This window comes from Bos indicus x Bos taurus, chromosome 19, assembly GCF_003369695.1.
Source record: "Bos indicus x Bos taurus breed Angus x Brahman F1 hybrid chromosome 19, Bos_hybrid_MaternalHap_v2.0, whole genome shotgun sequence".
NCBI lineage: Eukaryota > Metazoa > Chordata > Mammalia > Artiodactyla > Bovidae > Bos > Bos indicus x Bos taurus.
This window is the reverse complement of record NC_040094.1, coordinates 29,078,096-29,104,116: the sequence shown is the minus strand read 5'-3', so window position 1 is coordinate 29,104,116 and position 26,021 is coordinate 29,078,096. Positions and strand designations below refer to the sequence as shown.

The following is a 26,021-nucleotide window of genomic DNA, read 5'->3' as shown; positions in this document are numbered from 1 at the left end:
CCACCCCAGGGGCTGTGTCCTGGGCGGGGAGGTTTGAGTCCTCAGGTGGGTGGACGACTTGGCGGCCACGTGCACCTGTTTTCTGTTCCCTCCAGGCGAGGCGGCCCGATCAGCTTCTCCTCCAGCCGATCAGGCCGGCGCCAGCTGCACATTGAGGGCGCGTCCCTGGAGCTGTCGGACGACGACACAGAAAGTAAGACCAGTGACATCAACGAGACACAGCCGCCGCAGTCCGAGTAAGTCCAAGGAAGCCGGAGGAAGCAATACTGCGGGATATGCAGGAAGTCATATGCAGGCCCCACCTTGGGGCCTCCTGCAGATCTGGGGAACCGGAGAGCTGCGAGACTCCTTCCTGAGAGATCAATTGTGTCTTAAGGCCTCATGGCCTACACACACGTCTCCTGCTTCAGATTTAGGTACAATTGCTCCCCTTTTTTTATATATATATATACACAAAACCTACACATATTAAACAGATCGCCTCATCATTGCATCTATTTTCCATATATCCACCAAGAGACCATTTTATAATACATGTTAAGAGAACCCTTTTTCAAACTAACTGCAGACCCGCTGCCAGTCGCTGGGTCATGGGGCCGCCTAGCGGTTGCCGCCCCGTCGCTCTGCATGCTCTGTCGTACAGACAGCTACCTTAGTTCTGTGTTCACGTGGCCCCTGCCTCCGCAGCCACATCAAGTCCCTTAGAACGTTATGGAACCTAAACTGCACCTGTAGCTCTCATTTCCTTCAGATGATGATTGATACTATTTCAGTGCGCAAACTGTGAAAGGGGCTTCAGCGAGATGGGGGGGTGGGTTGGGGGAAGCAGCATCCATGGGGGTTGCAGTGCCCCTCTCCCTCAAGTCGTGGGGTCCCCGCATCTCTTCACGTGAACTGTCTTCAGCCAGAGCTGCTCTGTGCCAACAGGACAGTGGCCACGATGCAGCCGAGGCCCAGGGGCAGCCATCACAGTGACTTCTAGATGGCCTGCTCCTCGCAGCCACAGGCCCCCCAGAGCAGAAGCTAGGGGGCGCACTCTTCCTCGCCAGCCAGGCTCTCATGCTGACCTTGCAAATTCAGCCGCTGCTTTGAGCCCAAAATGGGAAGATTGGTTTTGTGTCCGAGACTTGTTCAAGTCTGTCAGTGAGAGGGACAGCACCTCGGGAACAGAGGCCACCCGCCTGAATGTTGACATGCCAGTGGATGACTCCTTTTTCATTTCTCCCTCCCCACCCCCTCGGGACAGTGTTACAGTAAACATTTAGCATTCTGTTTTGGGTTGATAGTTAATCAAACTGACATTACAGAAAGTGCCTTAGACACTACAGTACTAAGACAATGTTAAATATATTATTTGCCTCTGTAACAATTTAATGTATTAAGTTTTGACTGTGCTTCATATCATGTACCTCTCTAGTCAAAGTGGTATTATAAACATTCAGTGACAATGAATCAGTGTTAATTATAAATCCTTGATCCTCTGCAACGTGCTTGAAAACACAAACCTTTTGGGTTAAAAGCTTTAACATCTGTTGGGAAGAATTTGTCATGTGGGTTTGGAATCTTTGATTTTTCCCCCTTTATGAATTGTACTGGCTGTTGACCACCAGACACCTGACTGCAAATATCTTTTCTTGTATTCCCATATTTCTAGACAATGATTTTTGTAAGACAATAAATTTATTCATTATAGATATTTACGCCTGCTCTGTTTACTTGGAGGAAAAAGCACCCGTGGAGAATAAACAGACCTCAATAAACAAGAATAATCATGTGAATGTGCAATCTGTTTTCTCACCTTCTGTTCTGGTTGGACACTACATAGACTTACGTGCTGATAGCCAGGCCACTTGTTCCGAGGGCACCGCACGCCCAGAAACTGTCAGGTGACAGGTGAGTTCTCTGGGCGGGCTGGCGGCTGTCCTGCTTTGCCGATGAGTGGTCCAGGACTGAGGGATGAAGTCTCTAGGATGGTTTCAGTGTCCAATCAATGAAGCCCATTACTGGATTAGAGTATTTCAAGAGGCCTGAGACGTTTCAGGCTATTTTCAGGCAGGATGCATATTAAAAATGCTTTTGGGAGGATTCGGTGGTGAGATCCACGGGCAGCTGTGGGCCAGGTAGGATGGGCTGGAGAGAAATCTAGGGGAACACAGTCACGTGGCCATGCTGGGGCTTTTTTATGATATGCTCGAGTTAGGCTCGTTCCGGTGGTCTGAAGTACATACTGAAGCTGCTTGGCAGTTGTGAGGATGTGAAAAGTGGGCTGAACTGTTCCCTTTCTCAAAATCGTCACCACCACAGGAGAAAAGGAGAGTTGCACTTACCGTCTCTCGTGTGTCCTCACCCTTGCTTTTGGTGTCTCAGTCCAAGGGTTTGTGGAATCCAGAGGCTTTTCTGAAAAAGAATCCTTCCTTGCTAGCTGGTTTAACTGGTGTTCACGTCATACTGTTTGCCAGCTCAGGAGAAACACGACCTACGTGAACAGATTCCAATTCCTGATTCCACAAAGACGCCAACTAGACGGGACCTTTCTTCACTAAACAAACCACTGCTTCATAGTCTGAGGTTGTTCATGAAACACAACTATAGCTGGGAGCTGGGCTCTGGGCATGTCAAAGACAAAGCAGCTGGCCAGCGCCCAGCCATGGGCATATGGTCCGATGTGAGGAGGGGTTCCAGAATGTGTGGAGAAACCTTAGCCTTTTGCAGAATGCAGTCTAGACGAGCCCTCTTAGGATTTTAACTTGGTCACATACACTTTAAATGCTCTGTCTGCCCTTGCCTAAAATGCAGACACTCTAGAAGACTCTCTTACTTTAGTAGGAATAACACACCTGTTCCCAGCCTGCCTATCCTAGGCATGCTGACATCAGGAAGACAAGCATCCCTTCTGTCACCAACCTTCCCCCTCCCTGGAAACCTCAACTAAGATGAAATGAGGTGGAAACCAAATTCTTAACCAGCCTTCCCTATGGTTCTGGGTATCACTAACTCATGGCCCTTTCCTCCTGAAACCAACGTTGCTATGACAACAGAGATGTTTATCAAGACAGGAAGAGCCCACAGTTCAGACTCTAGGAACCACCACTTCCTGCCCCACCCCTAAAAAAAATCACAACAGTCCATGGGTTGGAATCTAGAAAGTGGACACGATGGCTCCTCACCCCCTAGTTCAGGCAGGCAGGCCTGAGGGGAGTCTCCATCCACAGAGGTTTCCCAATCCCGGCCCCTTTCCCAAATTCTGAGCATTTGCTGAAATGCTGCATCTGTGCACCATCAGGACCAACCGGGCAGTCTGCTTCCTTGTGTAGCCACCCGTCATTTGGGAATCTAGCAAATCATGTGAAATGTCTCATACAATCCTTTTCAGAAATGTAATACGAAACTTATCGATAAGAGTATATTGACATGATAATACCAGTTTCCCAAGAATGTTAACCCTAATTACAGCACCATGTACTACATGTAGAAAGTATGATTACCGTAATTACAGCATCCACGTACATGCACAAAGTATGATTACCGTAATTATAGCATTCATGTACCACACAAAGTATGATTACCATAATTACAGCGTCTGTGTACCACATGTACAAGTATGATCCTGTCCCCAAGCCTTAAACCAAGACTACAAACTCACGTTTGATGCACTACAGCAGTGAGGCCTGTTTATTTTTTCAAAGAAGCCCAATAATGGACTCCATGCCCACTAACTGGATGTTGTGAAGCTTACTCAAGATGTAATGTGACATAATCAGACTATTAAACACTGGATCTGACTGGGACATCCGAGCAGAGTGCTGCCTCCATCAAGGACCATACCATATGGAAGCTGAGATGCTCCTGTTCTCACGTGTGTAAATTCAGGCGCCCCACAATCACCTTCAGGAGGTGGCAGCTGTCATGTGGTTGTCATTGCCTGACTCCTGGTGAGGTCATTAAAGCCCAGCACCAGATCTTGTAGTAAGAGTATCAGCAGCTTAGAAGAAAGTTCTGGAGCCAGCAGCAGAGCAGAGCTGCATGGCCAGTGCTCACCATGCCACAGAGGACGACATTGCTCAGGAAAACATGTACAAGGACCACTTGGGTCAAGACACAATTCAGAACGTTGGAATTACAATGTGAAGTCTAGGAGTATGTCTCACATTTTCCTTTCTGTACATGAATTAAATAAGTGTGATATGATGAAAATCTGCATAAAGAAGTCTAGAAGGGCTCTTTAAATAAATACAAAGTCTTGGGGCTTTGCCAGCAGCTCAGTGGATAAGGATCCGCTTGCCAATGTAGGAGACAATGTGTTTGATCCCTGATCCAGGAAGATTCCAAATTCTGTGGAGCAGCAAAGCCCCTACTGAAACCTGAGCTCTAGAGCCCGTGCTCTGCAACGAGAAGCCACCGCAATGAGAAGCCCACGCTCCACAACTGGAGAAACCCCATGCAGCAACAAAGCACAGCTAAACAAATTTAAATACAAAGTCTTAATAATAAGCATTTTCATAGTTACAATTGCACACTTTTCCTACTGCTTTACAAAATAAAGGTGTGTCTTATAATTGCTGGCACTTCAGCGTCTATGAAATACAGAACTCTCCTCACTAGGCAGTTCTGTGGTGGAACCTAAGGGCATCTGCGTGGCAAAATTTCCCCAAGGAGGCCTCAGCCCAGTCACCTGGCAGGTCCAGGGAGCCCCTGCTTTGTGCTACTTACTCAGATCTCACAACTCCTAGCACATGTCTTCAGTGAAAGAAAATCAGTCCCGTGACTTCAATTTTTAAAAAATTTGGGCCACTTTACAGGCAAATTTAGAATCCACAGAGTAAAACTAGTCCCATCTTTTCGCTTCACTTCTGTTTTAGAAAGCTGCAACTGCATGTTCATCGATTTTGTGTCCTTTTCTTATTGATGCACGGATGAGCATGACTTACAGGTCAGTGGCTCCGTGGTCACTTGTCCAGCTGAGCAGTTATCCTAACCACTCCATTCCCCCACCAGCAGACGTTTGTATTAGTGCTACTGAGACTGACTTTGTTCTTACTACCACAGACGAGTTGTTACAGCTTATCACACGTTGTTAGATTGAGTCAAAACTTACAGAGGGTAATTCAGGCTCTGAGCCTCACATGACATCACTGCTGATCCAGGCATGTGCCAGAAAACCTGCCCAGGCCTGCCAGCCCAGCACCCTTATCCCAGGCCTCCACCTGCAAACCATGATCCGGGCAGGATCTCCCCTATATTAACAGGGGCAGCAAACTTTAAAACACCCCACAAGTGAACAAGTGAAACATCTGTTCAGCTTCCCTTGGTGAAGACTTCAGAGCTGACAGGAAACATTAACTCTTGTGGGTGCAGGCGAGCAGCAAAGTAAAGTATTACCCCACGTGCAGAACACCAACACCATAAGCTTTGTCCTGTTTTCAAATTGGCCTCCTCTTCATGTGGGCTTATCTTACATAAGAAGCCTGTTACATTAATATTACTAGAGACTTTTCCTCCTTAAAATCAAAAGAAGGAGCTTCCCTGGTGGCTCGGTGGTAAACACTCTGCCCGCCAATGGAGGAGACACAAGTTCAATCTCCGATCTGGGAGGATCCCTCATGCTGCAGAGCAACGAAGCCCATGTACCACAACTCCTGAGCCTGCGCTCTAGAGTGTGAGAGCCGCAACTACTGAGCCACGTGCCGCAACTACTGCAGCCTGCACGCCTTAGAGCTCGTGCACCGCAGTGAAGAGTAGAGAAAAGTTCATGAGCAGCAACAAAGACCCAGCACAGCCAAAAATGAAATTATAAAAAAAAATTTTTAAGGGCTACTGTATTTCTTGCCTGGAGAATCCCATGGACAGAGGAGCCTGGTGGGCGACAGTCCATGGGTCTCAAAAAGTAGGACACGACTAAGTGACTAACACACACATCCCCGTGTATATTTTTAACAGCCACGGGACCAGTTTTCAGATAAGATGCTCTAAGTCACAGGAACATGACTTACAAAGATGCCTCCTGCCTCCACTCTCATTTTTTTAAAAAAATCAAGTAACACATTTATATTTCAAAGGCCAAGCTAGTGCCCTCAATTTGCTTCAAATTTTGAGGCAGATACAGAGAGAAAAACAATCCATGAAGTAAAAGAACATAGAAAAGACTTCTTAGCATCATCTGGGCAAACAATGCAGACAACTGACAGCCTGGGCCCATCTCCCTCGGGCCCTGTTCCCACCAGCGGCCAAGCTGGATACTCCCTGGATACAGGCTGTCTCTGAAGCCACTGCTCCACCCAAGGTCATGTCCTCACGTCCCCTTCCCCACAAGTGCCAGCTTCCACCATGGCTCTCAGAAGATGCTAATGGCAGCTCCAAGGCAGCCTCTGAGAGAAACAAAGCCAACACCAACTGACACAGGGAGAAGAGGCGCATGGATGAGCCATGAGCCACTGTGCTCCTGCTGCTGCCCCCTTGAGCATCATTTACGAGCGTTCAGAATCAGCTCACCTCCTGAGACACAAGTCAGAGTCAAGACCAGCGAAGCCTCCAGTCTGATGAAGTGGTAAACAGCAGAAAAGGACACTGGGCCCCCTTCCAAACCTGGCTTTCCCATGAACCAGCTGTGTGAGCTCAGGCCAGTCACCTAAACCCTGGGCCTGCTTTCCCTTCTGTAAACTGAGGAAAAACCAGCTCATCCCGCTCCCGGGTCACAGTATATAGCTCTCCCTCACCTCACTGGTGACTCCACACCCCAGCTCTGGCACCTAGCAGGACTGCGAAGTTTCAGGAGCAAGGGATGGGATTGAGCAGTGAGATGAAAATACCTGGAGGCAAGAAGCTGTCCTTGGCCACCGGGAAGCTCAGCCCCTCCACGCCCACATGGGGGAGACCACCACATGGAACCAGCCCCGGGGGGAGGGCTCATTCCTGGAGGTTTCAGTGAGAGCGGCACACACAGGCAATCCTGCAGCACTAGGAGGAGGGCCCACTCAGAGGAGATAAAGGAGACAGGCAAATACGCAGATCTTTCAGACCAGGAAGCAATGGCTCTCTATGAGCATGTACAAAGCAGCATCGTGAGCCAGATACAAACGGTCACTGACTTATAATGGTCTGACTTAAAGATTTTTTGACTCTACCATGATGCAAAAGCAAACACTCAACAGAAACCACACTTTGAATTTTAGATTTTCATCTTCTCCCAGGCTAGCGATACACGGTGCTATCCTCTCACTCAACACTGGCAGGGCAATTCCCAGTCAGCCACATGATAGATATGACGGCAACCGTTCTGCACCCAGATGACCGTTCCATTTTTCACTTTCAGTACAGTATTCAATCAATTATATACGACAGTCAACACTTTATTATCAGGCTTTGTATTAGATGATTTTGCCCAATTGTAGGCTAATTCAAATGTTCTGAGCGTGTTTAAGGTAGACAGGGCTAAGCTGTGATGGTCAGGGGGTTAGATGTAGTAAATGCATTTTCAATTTACAATGAATGGATTTATCAGAACATTGTCCGACTGTAAGTGGAGGAAGACCTGGAAAGCTGAAAGAAGCCCAGGGAATCAAGCAGCTTCCTCAGGGGGTCATATGCCAACGGTGCTGCAGTTGTAACAAAACCAGAACTTCAAGGGAGTTCCCACTCCACCCCCACAAGGTGAGCCAGGCAGCCTACTCCACCATGCTTTCACGGACCTGGCCTGTGCTCTCCTGGACCCAAAGCAAAAGTGGTGACATCAGAGAACAACACACAGGCCCCACTCCCAGCCGTTGCCTGAGTAACAGCTGACAGCCGTCTGGTGAGATGATCCCAGGAGTCCACAGCTGGGGAGGAACCAAGACATCGCTGGGGAGCCAGGGACAAGGATTCAAGCTCCAGAACTCATCTTCGCTTTAACTAGAGCAGCTCTGTGTGTTGTGCTTTAGATCTGGGGCTCCTGCATAGAGACAGAGGTCTGACACCTCTGACCTCATCCAGCCCTTCCATGATGGCTGGGAGAGAGGCTGGGAGACTGCCTGTCGGTGAGACGCTTGGAGTTCTCAACTCAGCCAGCAGGGCTGGGCAGAGCACACACGCACGCACGCACGGACACACACACACATACGAGCGAGCATCTCTTGTGGGTCAGCTTATGACAAAATCTCCAGGAACTCAGAGAAGCTATTCCTGCCGGCGAACTGACAGAGAGAAGAAAAATATTTTAATGTATCCTACACCTCAATGTTTATTCACTTAGAAACCGGAATCACTTAGTTTTCATTTACATATAGTTTTTAAATGACAAAAACGATTCTGTTTATGCTCTTTGTTATAAGCGGAGCTCAGAATCTGACACAGTCATACAGACCCCCCGAGTTTACTTGTTCCTCAAGTTCTATCAAGGGATGAGGAGAGAAGCCCAGACCCAAGTAACCTCTGATCCCAGAATACCAGCACGTTTTGTGAAAGGCAGTCCAACAAGAGGACCAGTCTCCTGGACCCACTGCAGTTACTCCAGGACTTAGCAAGTCGTCTCCAAAGTCCAGGCCCTTCCTGCCAGAGGTCTGCACAGGGCCAGGGCCATTCTCAGGCTGCTCCCGGAAATCACAGCTAAGAGCAGAAACCAGAGTCATCCTGAGGAATAAATTAGCCACAAGGGCGTATTGTACAACACAGGGAATACAGCCTGTATTCTACTGTAACTATTAATGGAATATAACTTTTAAAAACCATGAACCACAATACTGTATATCTGCAATTTGTGTAAAATTGGGCCATACTTCAATTAAAAAAAAAGAAAGATAAAAATCAGCATGAAGACATCTGCTCAGCACATTAAACACATCATGAGGCCGCAAGAATTTTCTATGCCCGGTTCTGTGGCTGCTGTCCATCCTGTGCCCTGTGTCAGAACAGAAATGAACTTGGAACCTGGCTTTGCCACTCCAGCTGTTCTCTCGCAGGATGGCAGAAACCCAATAAAGCAACCTCAATCCTTTTTTTTTTTTCTGTGAAATTTATTGTTTCCACATTAAAAGATTTTTTTTGAGGGGAAGTATTTTTTTTAACCACATGATGACCCTATACAGCTGCCCGGAGTAGGACACCATTGTTAAGTCTTTAACATGCCATATGAGTTCTGAATAAATAAAAGCTACAAAGCCCAAGTTATATACAAATATCTTAGGCGATAATGTTTACAAACCTATGTACAATAAAACAAATGTAAACAGTAAATGCAGCATGAGAGTAATCAAAGGATGCACAGGGAGGACCACTTATGGTCAGTCTGCCCCCCGGAGCTGGCGCCAGCCGGCCCCTGGAATCAGGCCACGCAACCCTTCCTGACACAACAGGACAGGCCCTCCGGAGACAAAACAAAAGCGCTCTGAAGATGTCATTTCACTGAAGGACCAGAGAGCTGCCGAGGGGGCGGCCGCCACCCCCTCCCCCAAGTCTGAGGCAGTGGAGGAGGAGACAGCAGGGCCCAGCCCTGAGAGCACCCAGGCCCCAAAGCTCCTGCTATCTCAGACGGGCCTTTGTGGCTGCTTGGGGAGGCAAGTCTATGGAATGGTAACTGAGAAAGTAAAACCAGAAGGTGCAGAAAATGCTCCCTAGTTCAGTGGCCTTCCTGACTCTTCACCAGCCACAGGCCCAACCTGGGGGGGTGGGGGGAACACATGATCATCAGCACTGGAGACGCTTGGCTGGGAGCTCAGGAGGAGACCACAAGTTGACCTGATTTGGGGAAGAACTTCTAGAAGATCTGCAATGTCCTAAACACAACTAAATCCTATCAGTACAGCAGGGCGGGGCTAGGAGATGCTGTGATGAATGGGTACTTCTGCATCCAGTGACCGAGTAATACACGCATGTATCACCTTGTGACCCACAAAAGTGCAATCATGTGAAACCAACGGCACTACGGCGAGAAGAGAAAATAGCCAGTATTGATATCGCGCAGAGTCCTGGAGCCGGACCGGGCCCAGCAGCCGCCACTGCATGCAGCCTGCCCTCTGCCAGCCGTGGGGAGGCGGGCGGAGGGGCACGAGCTGGGCCCAGGCACCGAGGGGTGAGGCGTGGGTGTCCTGGTGCTTGGAGTGGGGCAGGAGCCCCCAGCTGGAGGCCGGGCACTCACACACTGAGCGGCAGCATACCCGGTGCTGATGACGGGCGCGAGGAGCCCAGACCAGGAGGAGGAGGAGCCGGGTCAAAGCCGTTTACTGCCCTGTGGGAGTGACCAGAGCAGAGAAGGGAAGGAGAAGAGAAAGACAGTGTCATTTAAAATCACTCGACACACAGCATAATTCATCTGCTCTCTACAACTATTCCTCTTCCTGGCCCCAAGGAGAATCCTGATGGCCCAAAGGAGAGCACGGCATTGAGCACCCCACAGTGCCACAGCAATGGGATGACTCTCTTCCCGGCAACCTCATCACACTGGCCATGGTGGCTGCAGCCCTGACTCACTTCCCAACAGAGCAGGTTAAATGTCTACCAGTAGGGAACCAGCTAAGAAGGGTACAACCAGTGAAATATTGCACAGCCTTTAAAAATACATTTCAGAGTTCTTAACAGCATGGAAAATATTCCAAATGCAATTAATGCTAGGTGGAAAAAGCAGGAGGTTACCGAACTGGATATGCTCAACAATATGAAGAAAATAATTAACAGCATACGTTCTGGGCTATAACCCCTTATATAGCTAGACATTGCTATCCACAGAGCTAAATCTAGAATGTGTGAGGATGCGGGCACTCATACACACACACTCACATATATCATAAAAGGAAAATTTAACAGTAGTTACTTTTCTTCCCTCTGAGTTGTGGGTAAATTTTATCTACTACTTTGTACTTTTTTTGTTTTCCAAATCTCCTACAATGTACATGAATATCTTAAATAAGGGGGAGAAAAATAACTTTTTTAGATGGTTCAGCAAGCAAGCCAGATGGGGAGGCTTCTCTGCAGGCTCAGGAGACACCAGCCCCGCCCACACAAGTGCCCACAGCCAGGACCCTGCCCCGCCCCAGCCACCTGGCAGTGCAGCCGCAGGAAGGCGTGAGGGAGTGAGTGCAAGGCCTGGAACCCCTCTCAGGAAGCCACTGCAGCCCTTCCATACTGAAAAACTTCCTAGGGAAATGGGTCTCATTCACAGCCTGGGAGATGCAGCCAACTGCAAGGGTCCGACTGCCCCACACATGCCCACCACTGTCCGCACTGGCCTAGTCATCTGAGGGGCCCGGGGAGTTGAATATATAGACTCATGGACAGAGATTCTCTTAAACAAAACAAAACACAGACACACATTCACCACCAAGATGACGGTTTCATACACTGCGGAGGTGAGGGTAATCTCATGGAGAAACAGGCATGCAAAGAGACTGGACTAATGACCCTTGACTACTCTGAAGAAACAGTTCACATCTGAAGAAACTAACCTGAGTGTAGATTTCCAGTTGGAAATCAAGCCTCCCACACAGGGGAAGAGCAATAGGAGGGGCTCTGACAAGGGTTCTCTCCCCACCTCAGCGATGCATTCAGAATTTTCTCTTCTCTTTGGGCTGGGGAGGTCTGATCTTTGAGCTTCATCACATTTGAAAACTTGAAATTATCCCTCTCCATCCTCCCAAGAGTAAGTGCCTGTCCCTCTTTTCTGGGGACAGAGACTCTATATGCCATTGTTGCGCTCGCAGAAGCAGCCATTTGTCTGTCATTTGTCTGCCTGGTCCCCGAGCCCCGATGCCTGCCTCTTCTAGAACCTCAGGGAGAACTAGACGGCCTCACAAAGAGCTTCAGCCCTGAACACTGACCATCAGATTCCCAGCCTGTCAGAGCATGGCAGCAGGCATGGCTAGAGACAGCCCCCAAAACTTGGCAGAAGGAAGCACTGCTGGGTACCAAGAAGAACCTGACCCCTGTTCCACAGGGCAGGCAAAAGCAGCAAATTTGAGGATGGCTCCACATGTAGGTTTAGAACTGAGCTTTCTGCATTTTCAAGCGTAATGGACCTTTAAAGAATGTCAAGTTCATCCCCACTGTTATATTGCCAAGGAAATAAAAACAGAAGGTCCACTGTTCACCAAGCTCACCCCGTGAGCCTGTCACTGGGGACCTGGGCCCACAACCTGCCTCCGCATACCCAGGCCAGCATCCTTTCCCAGCCTCCTCCCACCCAAGGACGTCCGAGAAGCTCCATGCGCAACCAACTTGGTGCTCCCAATACAGGTCAGCTCTAATAGGAAAAATACACAGTGCAATCCAAAATACGAAAAGAAACCAAGAAACTAAGTTAAATAGCTTCCCTGTGTGGCTGGAAATGGGAATTCTGACTTTGAAAGTTGGGTGGAAGAGAGAACAACAATCCAACAGGGTCCTCCCTAGGACCTCTCTGAGTCAAGAAGTTACTAAAAGACCAGAAGGAAGCTGAACCCAGAGGGAGAATTCTCAGTCTGGTGAAGTCCCTTGAGGGAACTGCAAAGTGTGCAATGAGGAAAGGTTTCTGAGAGAAGAAACACCTCCATACTCACCACATTTGGTCTCAGGGAGCAGCAAAAAAGCTGAAGGGAAATGTCCCAGTGGACAACACAGGACCAAAGAGAGAAAGAATGGGCAAGGATGGAGATACAGATCTGGGAATCATCTATGTAAAAAGGGTTCCAAAAGCTATGAAATTTCATGATCTTACCATAAAAATCTAGTTTAAGAGTCTGAAAAATAGAAAACTCAGCTAAGACAAGGAATGAAGGTCAGTTGTAAATGGCAACAGAAGAACTAAAAGAAGGGTTTAGAAGCTGGTCAGAAGGACAATAAAATTAACACAATATAGATAAAGCCTGGGGACTAAATCTGCCAGAGTAAGGACAGTTCACCTGAGAGGGCAGGAGAGAAAAGGAACAGAGGCGCTACAGCTAGTTCAGGAGAGCAGACAGGCCAACTCCAGACCCGTCCATCCAGTTAGAAGGAGAAATGGAAGCCCAGCACAGCTCCAGTCCTCAGCCCAGGCCCTGCAGACTGAAACATACGTTCCCCAAAAGGAAGGTAGATTTTACACACATGTCCCCAGCTACCACTCCACTTTCCTGGGGAACACAAGCATGAGCAGAGGAGAGGCCCCACACAGCAAGAATCCACTATCACCCGTGCTGAGAAAACAGAAGACACGGGGTAACAGGAAGCACCCCAGGCCCATGGAGGCAGTCAAATGTGGTCCCAGAGCCTGGCAGTGACCCTGACCCCCACCCCAGACTGCTGGCGTCCTCTCTACAGCACCCTGTACAGGAGTACATCAGCCCATTCACAACCGCCCCAGGACCACTACCATTTGCTCGTTTTTGTTTGCACAGCTGAACTAATAATAATGTACACAGTCAAACCAAACAAAAACTTGAAAGTTCACTCATGGGCTGGAAGCTGGTTAAAGTAGAGTCAGCCCCATGCAGTTAGTAAACCCGGTTTGTTAATGTGAATGCGTCTTCCACCACACACCATGATTAAGAATAAGAGAGCACAGCAAACAAATGCAGTTACCCATGAACAACGTGGGAAATATGACTTTTTCTTGCCTAATAAAAAAAGGAAAAAACATTAAACAGTAACACAATACTATTTTCACACTATGCCCTAAAATTAGCCTACACTCACCTACACACAGCCTGAAAGAAATCACACTGGCTTACAAAATTAGGGCATAAGAAACTAAATAAAAGCTATGGAGGAAAAAGAACATTTTGGGGGGAACTCAAGTAGCTGTGCTACCTGTGAACTAGTGTCTTTATGGATGAGCAATGTGAACAACTGGTACAGGTTGGAGGAAGCAGAGCAACACGGAGAAACAGGCCCGGTGACCCACATTTTAGGAACTGGTGACATGAACACAGACTAGATAAAATCCTGACTCCAAGAAGCCTTCCACTAACCAGAACTTACACAATATTTTCAGAACCCATAAAGCAATATATAACAAGAAGGCTTTATGTTTATGTGGTCAAGACTCACCCCATCTGAGGATTCTGTGGAACGCAGGAGGGTACAGTGCATACACGTACACTCACATACTTGCACACGCATGCAAACCAACTCTCCCAAACAACGTTCTGTGGGCTCCTAGGAGCACCAGGAAAACTACAGTTAACAGAGCCACAGACAGACTCCTTAGGAGTGAGAGGCATGCCAGGCAACTTGTGGAGCCAAAGCTTTTTCTCCAATGAAAAGCTTCTTCTCACGCTGAAACTACAAGCTACGTTTCTACCAGAACTGGCACTTTTTCTTTCAACCAGTCAGATGCAATAATGGAGCTGGGAGTGGGGATATTTACCCCTTCCTTTTGCAGCAGGTATAAGCCATCATGGTTTTTATCTAGTTGCTAGGTCAGCAGAAAGGAAGGCCAGAGGTAAAAAGCCAGGCAGGCCAGAAAGAAGCCAGAATCAAAGCAAAGGATCAAGAAGGAAGAACACTGCAAAATCCACACAAGAGTTATCCTCAGGAAGACGGCAACTAGATACACACAACTCAAGCAATAACAGGTTCACATCTGAGTGTGCATATACCATCTATTTACTACACAAACTAACACTTAAGAAAAGGCCAGACCACAAAAAATATTTATTGTTAATAGAGTAAAATTAAAAATCTGTACTATTTAATCAGGTCCTCCACAATTCTAAACACCATCTGTAACTATTTCTATCAAGAAGCATATTTCCAGGTTCAGTTCAGGACATAAAGCCTATCCTACACCTAGGATCTTCAGGGGCTCTGTCACAGTGCCCAGGGCCCCTCCTGGTTTCAGGTGACCCTGAATCCTCTGCCATCTGCCTAGACTGGGTTCTTCTCTGGGCAATCACTGCCCTGGTAAGAAGACAGAATGGTGAGCCTGAACTGATGATATTATGCCTCCTTCGTCATGACTGCTCTAAGGACTATTTTTTTGCAAAGGCATCTGCCGGACCAATCTATTTACAGTTTTGCCTGTTCTCACATCACATGGGGCCCACGGCCCATTAAGAAATATTCCAGACAGACAAATAACTACTGTTTGGAAATAGTCATAAGCTCCAGGAAAAATCATTAGGCACTACTTCCAACCCTCATGAAGACTTCCTTAAACTTTCCCTGTATTGTTCTGGGGAAATGCCACCTGTAATGTAAATATATCTACCTTTTTATTTCACACGTACCATTATAGTAGAAAAATGGCACTCCTCAAGGTTGCCTGAAACTCCTAAACCTAAGGAATATTAATTTTATTCCTACCACCACTGGGGAGCCCCAATGGTTAGAATAAAATTCTGATTTATATGTTGATATTTTAGAATGGGCTTTTAATGAAATGTGTATAAAGAAAGCCCTGATTTATATATTATTTGAGAATATGTTCCCTAATGAAATACACGTACTTTGAGGTAGAATTCTTGAGGGAGAGAGAGAAACCAGAATACTCCACTCCACAAGGACGAACAACAAAAAGCTTTACAGAGTGGCTGCTGCTGTTGTTGCTGCTGCTAAGTCACTTCAGTTGTGTCCAACTCTGTGCGACCCCATAGACGGCAGCCCACCAGGCTCCCCCATCCCTGGGATTCTCCAGGCAAGAACACTGGAGTGGGTTGCCATTTCCTTCTCCAATGCATGAAAGTGAAAAGTGAAAGTGAAGTAGCTCAGTCGTGTCCAACTCTTCGCTACCCCATGGATTGCAGCTTAACCAAGCTCCTCCATCCATGGGATTTTCTAGGCAAGAGTACTGGAGTGGGGTGCCATTGCCTTCTCCTTACAGAGTGGACTACGTATCAAATCAGGTTCTCCATTGGGGGAGAATGGACGTATGTATATGTATGGTGCAGTCCCTTTGCTGTCCACCTAAAACTATCACAACATTGTTAATCGGCCATAGTCCAATATAAAATAAATTTTAAAAAAAATCAGGTTCTCTACAAATGTACCACCGTCACTGAGGAAAGCAGAAAATATAAGTTCCTTTAGGTAACTATGAAGATTTCTATATTGTTTTCACAGAACAAGAACCTATGGCCCCTCTAACTCAAAGCAGAGACACAGACCACTGGTGCCTCAGCTGCTAATTCCACTGCCAGCCACCTTAAGTCACAAGGTCAGCATTCCAGACCACAGGCTCTAACCAGTTACCTAGACCAAGGCACACCCATACAACAATATAACCACGCAGCGTTTTGTGGTTTTCTTTTTTTTTTTCCTTTAATTGAAGCAGAACAATATGTACTGACACGGAAAGCTACTGGCAGTATCAGTCACCATAGGCATGTTGCGAGCAGTATTTAAGGTATCTCCTAAGTTTTTAAAAGCAGAGCAGATGCATAAGATGATTTTACGTGCTTAACTGTATAGATGAATACATGAATAACTGTAAAGATGCAAAAATAGTGTGAAAACAGATGACACGTATTTTTACTTTATATATTTTCTGCACCAAAAATTTTTTTGTATTAATAATGTATTGCTGCTTTAATCTTATGACAATTTTTTAATTCTCAATTCCCCCCAAAATATCTTCACATCCTACAAAACTTTTTATGTCCTAAACTCTACTTGATCCAGTGGTCTTATATTTTCTCTAAAATCTTCAGACAGTAGGTTTGTTGAAGAGTTCACACATAACGTGATCACCATGTTCTCTTCTACTCTTAGCAAATATTTGCCAAGATAGTCTACCATCCTGCAAGCACCCTGAGAAAACACAAGGACCATATCACATTCATCTTTAATCCCTGGCTGCCTTTCACAAGTCTGCTTCCCAGGACAGAAGCTTCAGAGTCATGGTTCCCAGGGCAACAGACTCTATGGGGACTAGAAGACATAACAGACTTCACATCCCCAAAGATCTGAATGATAACACTTCATTCAGGTAGATTCAGGTAGATTCATCAAACTGAGTTTATCTTTTTGAAGTTCAATAAACTCACTCAATAATATGTAACTTCACGAACCCAAAAATTAACATGTAGAATTTCCAAAACTTACCCTTTGTCAAAGAAAGACGTGTGCCCTGATCGAGAGAACTTCGTGCCATTGCTATTCATCACCCCACAGTTAACATTCCCTGAAATATAGGATTTTCGTGATGCTTGGTCCTTTGCAAAATTCCTGCAAGCTGCTAATTTGGATTCTAAAGCCTAAAAAGGAAGAAGGAATGATTAGGTTGTCAAAATAGTAGCTGCACATAAAAATCTGCATTTCAAACCATTTCTATTTCAAGACTCAAACTTTATTCTCTCAGTTGGTAATGATGGCTTTTTAAGCCATTATCAATTTCTAGTAGGAAGAGGGGATATTCACGCTGGCTCCCTTTCTAATGAACTCAGAATATTTATCCTTCGGTATTATTGAGGGATACAGATATAATTCTCACCTTACAACTAAAAGAAATGTGGCACAGTAGATAGAGATGGATCCCAGGTCCCTTGGCCCTAATCCACTGTTTTCCCTCTGACCTCTGGACTGTTAGTTGGCTGGTTGGGTGTGTGCATATGTTTTGGAAGCAAACGTTACAAAAAAACGCAGAAACATCAATTGAGGACTTTTTAAAGTGGCCAATTCTTTCTTTAGGGCTTCACGTTAGTTTCTAGTGTATCAGAATGGATAAGAGCATTTACAACGCCTCATGTGAAGTTAAATTCTATTCTGCTTCTGAGAGCACACTGTAAAACGTCTATACCCTCTGCCTATAATTAAATAATTCATTTGAAAGTGACGCCAGCCCTTTAGCATTTACCTCTAAACTGAGTGCCTGCTTAGCACCTGTCACCACAACACCTGGCCAGTGGCAGCCTCTACAAACCAACAGATGACACGAAGAGAAGTTTTTCATCAATTTCCATCACACACAAATATCACCAACTCCCCCTTCCCACAACCATTTTGCCAAATCAAACCCCTCTCCTTGCAAAAAAAGAGAGAGAAGGAAGAGGATTATAATCCATGAGGGAAAAAAAGGGCAAAGAACACTCCAAAAAAAAAAAAAACACTCCAATCCTATTATCCTTGACACTAAGGGATTTGGAATGCACTGGTAAATTAAATCCACAGCTAACATACTTCACCCTGAGAACCCTCCTCCCATAATTTCAATAAGAGCTATTAAGAAACAGCGACAAAAACAGACTGAAACTTCCTTCTCTTCTCCTTTCCTAAAACAGCAGCACCATGACTCAGTAAAATACCAAAAGAAGGAAAAGAGGTTGGATAAGCTCTAAATAAGCATTTTTTCCACATCTTATTAAACAGATACATACACAGTAAAAATTGAGAGCCATTAATTTCCTATATTCAAAACATTCATTCATATATTAGATGAGGATCTATCATATAATAGGTACAAGTTGTATCTGAGGCATCAGTGAGACAACCTAATACAAGTACTGGGCCTGGCACTCAAAAACAATAGCCTAGAAATCAGATTTAAAACAATATCCACACCAAGTAGGAGATGAAATCATGGCTGTGAAGGAGATAATCAGAAAATTAAGGTCAGAACTACTCTGAGTAAAGTCAATACTGAAAGGGCAGGCAGATGAAAGGGCAACAAGATGACAGAGGAATGGGCAGGAAGACGCGAGGCAGACATGACACATCATCAGAAGAGCAGAGGAAAGTAGGCATTTCAAGAAAAAGTCAGTACTGAACATTTCAAGTAGAAGGAGGACAGAGCAGCATCCACTGGATTTGACAGCGCTGAGATCATCAATGAGCAATTTGAGCGGAGTGAGCAGGAAACAAGAGCCCAGACGAGGTTAGCTGGGGAGCAAGTATGCCGTCACAAATACTAACAATAAATACATCGGAAATGAGCTTTCAAAAGCTTGGCTGGGAAGGAAAGAGACAAACTGAAAGTTAAAAAGAGACCCAGGGTAGAAGGAAAGAATAACTGCTTTTATTTTTGCTTTTAAGGTTAAAAAAATTGTATAATGTGTAATATATAAATGTTAGATATATAAACATTAGATATAAAGTATGTATATCTAACATTTATATATCACACATTCAGTTCAGTTCACTTCAGTCACTCAATCGTGTCCAACTCTTTGCAACCCCATGAACCGCAGCACGCCAGGCCTCCCTGTCCATCACCAACTCCCAGAGTTTACTCCAACTCATGTCCATTGAGTCAGTGATGCCATCCAACCATCTCATCCTCTGTCGTCCCCTTCTCCCTCCTTCAATCTTTCCCAGCATCAGGGTCTTTTCCAGTGAGTCAGTTCTTTGCATTAGGTGGCCAAAGTATTGGAGCTTCAGACTCAGCATCAGTCCTTCCAATGAATATTCAGGATTGATTTCCTTTAGGATGGACTGGTTGGATCTCCTTGCAGTCCAAGGGACTCTCAAGAGTCTTCTCCAACACCACAGTTCAGAAGCATCAATTCTTCTGTGCTCAGCTTTCTTTATAGTCCAACTCTCACATCCATACATGACTACTGGAAAAACCATAGCCTTGACTAGACAGACCTTTGTTGGCAAAGTAATGTCTCTGCTTTTTACTATGCTGTCTAGGTTGGTCATAACTTTCCTTCCAAGGAGTAAGCGTCTTTTAATTTCATGGCTGCAGTCACCATCTGCAGTGATTTTGGAGCCCAAAAAAATAAAGTCAGCCACTGTTTCCAGCCAGCTTGTTCAGGCTCCTCTTTCACTTTCATTAAGAGGCTTTTTAGTTCTTCTTCACTTTCTGCGTATCTGAGGTTATTGATATTTCTCCTGGCAATTTTGATTCCAGCTTGTGCTTCATCCAGCACATATTACACATTACACACAGGAAACAGAAATCAAATTGCCAACATCTGCTGGATCACAGGAAAAGCAAGAGAGTTCCAGAAAAACATCTACTTCTGCTTTATTGACTACACCAAAGCCTCCTGTGAAGAATATTTAAAGAGATGGGAGTACCAGATCACCTTACCTACCTGCTCAGAAATCTATATGCAGGCCAAGAAGTAACAGTTAAAACCGGACATGGAACAACAGACTGGTTCCAAATTGGCAAAGAACTACATCAAGGCTGTATATTGTCATCCAGCTTATTTAGCTTATATGCAGTGTACATCATGTGAAATGCCAGGGAGGATGAAGCACAACCTGGAATCAACATTGTCAGGAGAAATATCAATAACCTCAGATACCCAGATGACAACACCCTTATGGCCGAAAGCAAAGAGGAACTAAAGAGCCTCTTGATGAAAGTGAAAGAGGAGAGTGAAAAAGCTGGCTTAAAACTCAACATTTGAAAAAATAAGATCATAGCATCTGGGGCCATCACTTCATGGCAAATAGATGGGGAAACAGTGGAAACAATGACAGCTGAAGCTCCAATATTTTGGTCACCTGATGCGAAGAACTGACTCGCTGGAAAAGACCCCAACGCTGGGAAAGATTGAAGGCAGGAGAAGAGGACAACAGAGGATGAGATGGCTGGATGGCATCACTGACTCGATGGACATGAGTTTGAGCAAGCTCCAGGAGTTGGTGATGGACAGGGAGGCCTAGCGTGCTGCAGTCCATGGGCTCACAAAGAGTCGGACACCACTGAGCAACTGAACTGAACTGATATATATATTTATATTACGTAATATGGTATACATAAACACTGCATATAAATATTAAAATATACAGGAAAAGGTTGAAGATACAGGAGATATAAAGATGACAAGGCAATGAGATGCAAAGCACAGAGGGACAAAATTAGCCGTGAGCAGGAATGTGATACTTTCACCACTGAGACACAAAGGAGGAACAGAGTAGTAAGAGGAGAGTACTAAAGGAAGGAAAGTGAAGAGAACACAGCGTAAGTAGACAGCCTTGATTTCTCAGTGGAAGAGGATGTCAGAGGGGGACGGGGCTTCCAGGTGAAGTCAGTGGCAAAACAGGACAAAGAAGCAGGGGATGACACATTCATAAAAGTATGCAGGGGCCGGTGGAGAATGGCAGAAATTCTAATGACACCTTAAAAGACAAACTGTCTGCTGAACGGGTAAACAATGCAAGGACTCCGAGTTCAACTTTCATGCACCATTTATGAATAAATTACTTGAGGTACTAAAGCAAAACAGGGAACAAAAGAAAGATGACAACAGAGGTCCAGGAATAAGTAGGCAGAACTAACCTACGAGTATAATGAAGAGAAATCCGAGGATGACAGCATGCTGCCACCCTAGAAGCACATCAGAGCACTCAGCAAACGGTGTGAATAAGAAGCCGGAAGATACAACTTACAGCAAAGAAAGTGTATGTTTCTTCTCTCCACAGTGAAAAAAAAAAAAGTAATCAGAAATGTTAAGAACCATGAACAAAAATATCTGATACACTGATACACAAGTTATATATGCATACAAACGCTGAGTGCAATTTTTAAAAATGAAAATGGCTTAATCTGTTGAAATGACAGGATTTCAAGAGCTTTTTTCTTTTTATTGTAATTTGGTAAAAACTGTTTTGCAGTGAAAATAATAAAAAGATGGCCAATTTTAAAAAATGTTAAAAAGGCATACATGTCAGCTATGACACACACACAGGAAAAAAAATCTATTAATAATATGCTTCTGAGTAAAATAACAGGTAAAGAATAAAATGCCCAAAGCATCTGTTGAGTACTATAAGTAAAATGGCCCTAGAGCCTAGCTCCTCCTCTATGATTCTGCAGGAAATAACACACAGGTGGGCATAATACTGTAGGTGCTGCTGACTAATTCTCAGCACTACTAATGGAGAGTCAAGAACGGACACTTTATTTAAATAGAGTTACAAAAATAACCAAGAAAAATTTAAAAATTAGGAGGAGTAGAGTTATCTTTTTTCTTAAAGTCGATAAGACACTGAAAAGCAAGTATATTATTTCAAATTATAGGTTATAACAAATAGGTTAAACTATTACAACACAGTTTTTACAACAAATAGGTCTAAAAAAAAGATTATGGTAGGAGTGAAGGAAGATTATTCTATGTGCTGTATGAATGATGTGTGCACGACTTGTTACAGCAACTTTAAAATGCAGTTATTGATGGTCAGAAAATAATTTTATGAGCCATAAAAGGTAAACATAGGATCTCATATCTTGGCCTCCCGTTTCTTCTTTATATAAAGTAGAATATAATTTCCGCTTTCTTCAGAGTCACACACACAAATAAGTGAAAGGGCAGTGGAGAACTGGAAGTTTCAGGGGTAGATTACTGATCACAGAAATAAGTCACTAAGGGAACCAGGAAACTAATACTAGAAATTCTAAGTTTATAGTGGCTTAAAAATCTACCAGGTTACATAAATGTTTCCAATGATCTTGATGCAAGAAAGAAGTCCAGTTGCTCGACTAATCCAACCTGCAGGTCTCCCCTATGACCAAAGAGACCAGGAGTCCAGAGTGACAGAGAAAGTAACCTATGGATCATAGATAAGTAGGAACCAAGTGAAAGAAAGCAAGAGATGACTTAAAAAAAAAAAATCACAACAAACTACTCAGTAAGGTCAAAGAGTAGATATTATACAATGTAAAAAACTAAGTAGAAAACCAGGTTTAATATTCCAAAAGCCGAAATGTTCTGGAACCCAAGGTTAGAGCCAAGGAGATGGCACTGGAGTGGAGATGGCCAGGCAGCAATAAGGTGGTGACCAAGAGCAGAAAAGTCATGCCATGAGCCAATGCAAGAGTCCTCTGAAGAGAAAGCCAGGTGATAACCAGGAGGACAGCAGGCAAAGCACAGAACAGAATTAGAGGGAGGGATAAGACACACAGCAGGCCTTCAGAGAATGTGGGAGGAGTCAATGCTTTAGAGACACCCAGAGGGAGCATGACAAAGGCCCAGCAGGGACTTGGGAGTTCAGTACAGCGACCTCCTGCAGAGGCACTTGAAAGGCTGAGCCCAGAGGTGTTATCTGAACTAGTCTCAGGTGGTCAATGGATGCTCTTGCTTCTAAGCTTAATTACAGCCTTTACCTCACCCTCACTTCAAGGTAAGAAACAATTCAGTACCTTGGCAGCTGAAACACCTAGTGATAAATAATGAAATGCTTACCCCTACTTTCCGTAAGAGATCCCCCACGATGTTCAGTGCCGATATCCTAGCTGAAGGAGTCAGTGGACTGGTACCAAAACCATTTGGTATAGCTAGAGAAAGGTAAAAGGGGAGTGATTACTCTGGCAACTTTCTTTACATTTGGGTTTTGTTTCAGTTTACAAAGCAGTATACACTCAATGAAAAATCAATATAATATTGTAAACTGTGGATATAGTATAAAGTGGAGATATCACAAATACGTTTAACCATTTTCCAAAAGATATTTAGGTTATATCCAATTTTTCATTATTATAAACAATGCTAAATGGACATATAACCTTAAAATATCTAGACAAGTATTTCTAGAGAAAAGGTTCTTAAAAATAGAACTGCTGAGTCAGAGAACATGCCCAAGTTTTCACCTTAATATCCTACTAAAGTGCTCTCTAGGTTGTGTCAATATTAGCAGTCCATATGGTCCGATCAGATCAGATCAGACGCTCAGTCGTGTCTGACTCTTTGCGACCCCACAAATCGCAGCAAGCCAGGCCTCCCTGTCCATCACCAACTCCCAGAGTTCACTCAGACTCACATCCATCGAGTCAGTGATGCCATCCAGCTACCTCATCCTCTGTCGTCCCCTTCTCCTCCTGCCGCCAATCCCTCCCAGCATCAGAGTCTTTTCCAATGAGTCAACTCTTCGCATGAGGTGGCAGAAAGTACTGGAGTTTCAGCTTTAGCATCATTCCTTCCAAAGAAATCCCAGGGCTGATCTCCTTCAGCATGGACTGGTTGGATCACCTTGCAGTCCAAGGGACTCTCGAGAGTCTTCTCCAACACCACAGTTCAAAAGCATCAATTCTTCAGCACTCAGGCCTTCCTCACAGTCCAACTCTCACATCCATACATATCCACTGGAAAAACCATAGCCTTGACTAGACAAACCTTTGTTGGCAAAGTAATGTCTCTGCTTTTGAATATGCTATCTAGGTTGATCATAACTTTCCTTCCAAGGAGTAAGCGTCTTTTAATTTCATGGCTGCAGTCACCATCTGCAGTGATTTTGGAGCCCAGAAAAATAAAGTCTGACACTGTTTCTACTGTTTCCCCATCTATTTCCCATGAAGTGATGGGACCGGATGTCATGATCTTCATTTTCTGAATGTTGAGCTTTAAGCCAACTTTTTCACTCTCCACTTTCACTTTCATCAAGAGGCTTTTGAGTTCCTCTTCACTTTCTGCCATAAGGGTGGTGTCATCTGCATATCTGAAGTTATTGATATTTCTCCCGGCAATCTTGATTCTAGCTTGTGTTTCTTCCAGTCCAGGTTTCTCATGATGTATTCTGCATATAAGTTAAATAAGCAGGGTGACAATATACAGCCTTGATGTACTCCTTTCCCTATTTGGAACCAGTCTGTTGTTCCATGTCCAGTTCTAACTGTTGCTTCCTGACCTGCATACAGATTTCTCAAGAGGCAGGTCAGGTGCTCTGGTATTCCCATCTCTTTCAGAATTTTCCACAGTTTATTGTGATCCACACAGTCAAAGGCTTTGGCATAGTCAATAAAGCATAAATAGATGTTTTTCTGGAACTCTCTTGCTTTTTCCATGATCCAGCAGATGTTGGCAATTTGATCTCTGGTTCCTCTGCCTTTTCTAAAACCAGCTTGAACATCAGGAAATTCACGGTTCACGTATTGCTGAAGCCTGGCTTGGAGAATTTTGAGCATTACTTGACTAGCGTGTGAGATGAGTGCAACTGTGCGGTAGTTTGAGCATTCTTTGGCATTGCCTTTCTTTGGGACTGGAATGAAAACTGACCTTTTCCAGTCCTGTGGCCACTGCCGAGTTTTCCAAATTTGCTGGCATATTGAGTGCAGCACTTTCACAGCATCATCTTTCAGGATTTGGAATAGCTCAACTGGAATTCCATCACCTCCACTAGCTTTGTTCATAGTGATGCTTTATAAGGCCCACTTGACTTCACATTCCAGGATGTCTGGCTCTAGGTCAGTGATCACACCATCGTGATTATCTGGGTCGTGAAGATCTTTTTTGTACAGTTCTTCTGTGTATTCTTGCCATCTCTTCTTACTATCTTCTGCTTCTGTTAGGTCCATACCATTTCTGTCCTTTATCGAGCCCATCTTTGCATGAAATGTTCCTTTGGTATCTCTGATTTTCTTGAAGAGATCTCTAGTCTTTCCCATTCTGTTGTTTTCCTCTATTTCTTTGCACTGATCGCTGAAGAAGGCTTTCTTATCTCTCCTTGCTATTCTTTGGAACTCTGTATTCAGATGTTTATATCCTTCCTTTTCTCCTTTGCTTTTCGCTTCTCTTCTTTTCACAGCTATTTGTAAGGCCTCCCCAGACAGCCATTTTGCTTTTTTGCATTTCTTTTCCATGGGGATGGTCTTGATCCCTGTCTCCTGTACAATGTCACGAACCTCATTCCATAGTTCATCAGGCACTCTATCTATCAGATCTAGGCCCTTAAATCTATTTCTCACCTCCACTGTATAATCATAAGGGATTTGGTTTAGGTCATATCTGAATGGTCTAGTGGTTTTCCCTACTTTCTTCAATTCAAGTCTGAATTTGGCAATAAGGAGTTCATGGTCTGAGCCACAGTCAGTTCCTGGTCTTGTTTTTGCTGACTGTATAGAGCTTCTCCATCTTTGGCTGCAAAGAATATAATCAATCTGATTTCGGTGTTGTCCATCTGGTGATGTCCATGTGTAGAGTCTTCTCTTGTGTTGTTGGAAGAGGGTGTTTGCTATGACCAGTGCATTTTCTTGGCAAAACTCTATTAGTCTTTGCCCTGCTTCATTCCGTATTCCAAGGCCAAATCTGCCTGTTACTCCAGGTGTTTCTTGAATTCCTACTTTTGCATTTCAGTCCCCTATAATGAAAAGGACATCTTTTTTGGGTGTTAGTTCTAAAAGGTCTTGTAGGTCTTCATAGAACCATTCAACTTCAGCTTCTTCAGCATTACTGGTTGGGGCATAGACTTGGATTACTGTGATACTGAATGGTTTGCCT

General features: G+C 44.7%; 2 protein-coding genes across 9 annotated transcripts in view; one reads left to right on the top strand and one right to left on the bottom strand.

Moving 5' to 3' along the window:
* Positions 1–1,778, top strand: part of MYH10 (myosin heavy chain 10) — a 121,525-nt gene extending 119,747 nt beyond the window's left edge. For 3 of the 5 annotated variants that reach the window (XM_027518976.1, XM_027518978.1, XM_027518979.1), the window contains one exon: positions 96–1,778. In XM_027518976.1, coding sequence (XP_027374777.1) covers positions 96–240 — 145 coding nt within the window. In that variant the 3' untranslated portion in view covers positions 241–1,778. The remainder of the gene's footprint in view (positions 1–95) is intronic. The other 2 variants (XM_027518977.1, XM_027518980.1) reach the window with 2 other exon arrangements.
* Positions 1,779–8,189: 6,411 nt separating this feature from the next.
* The window catches only part of NDEL1 (nudE neurodevelopment protein 1 like 1), a 52,013-nt gene continuing 34,181 nt past the window's right edge, over positions 8,190–26,021 (bottom strand). For 3 of the 4 annotated variants that reach the window (XM_027517790.1, XM_027517789.1, XM_027517791.1), the window contains exons 7-9: positions 22,995–23,086; positions 16,963–17,114; positions 8,190–10,198 (exon numbers count right to left, since the gene is read on the bottom strand). In XM_027517790.1, coding sequence (XP_027373591.1) covers positions 10,105–10,198; positions 16,963–17,114; positions 22,995–23,086 — 338 coding nt within the window. In that variant the 3' untranslated portion in view covers positions 8,190–10,104. Of the gene's footprint in view, positions 10,199–13,500; positions 13,536–16,962; positions 17,115–22,994; positions 23,087–26,021 lie in introns of all 4 variants that reach the window. The other variant, XM_027517792.1, reaches the window with a different exon arrangement.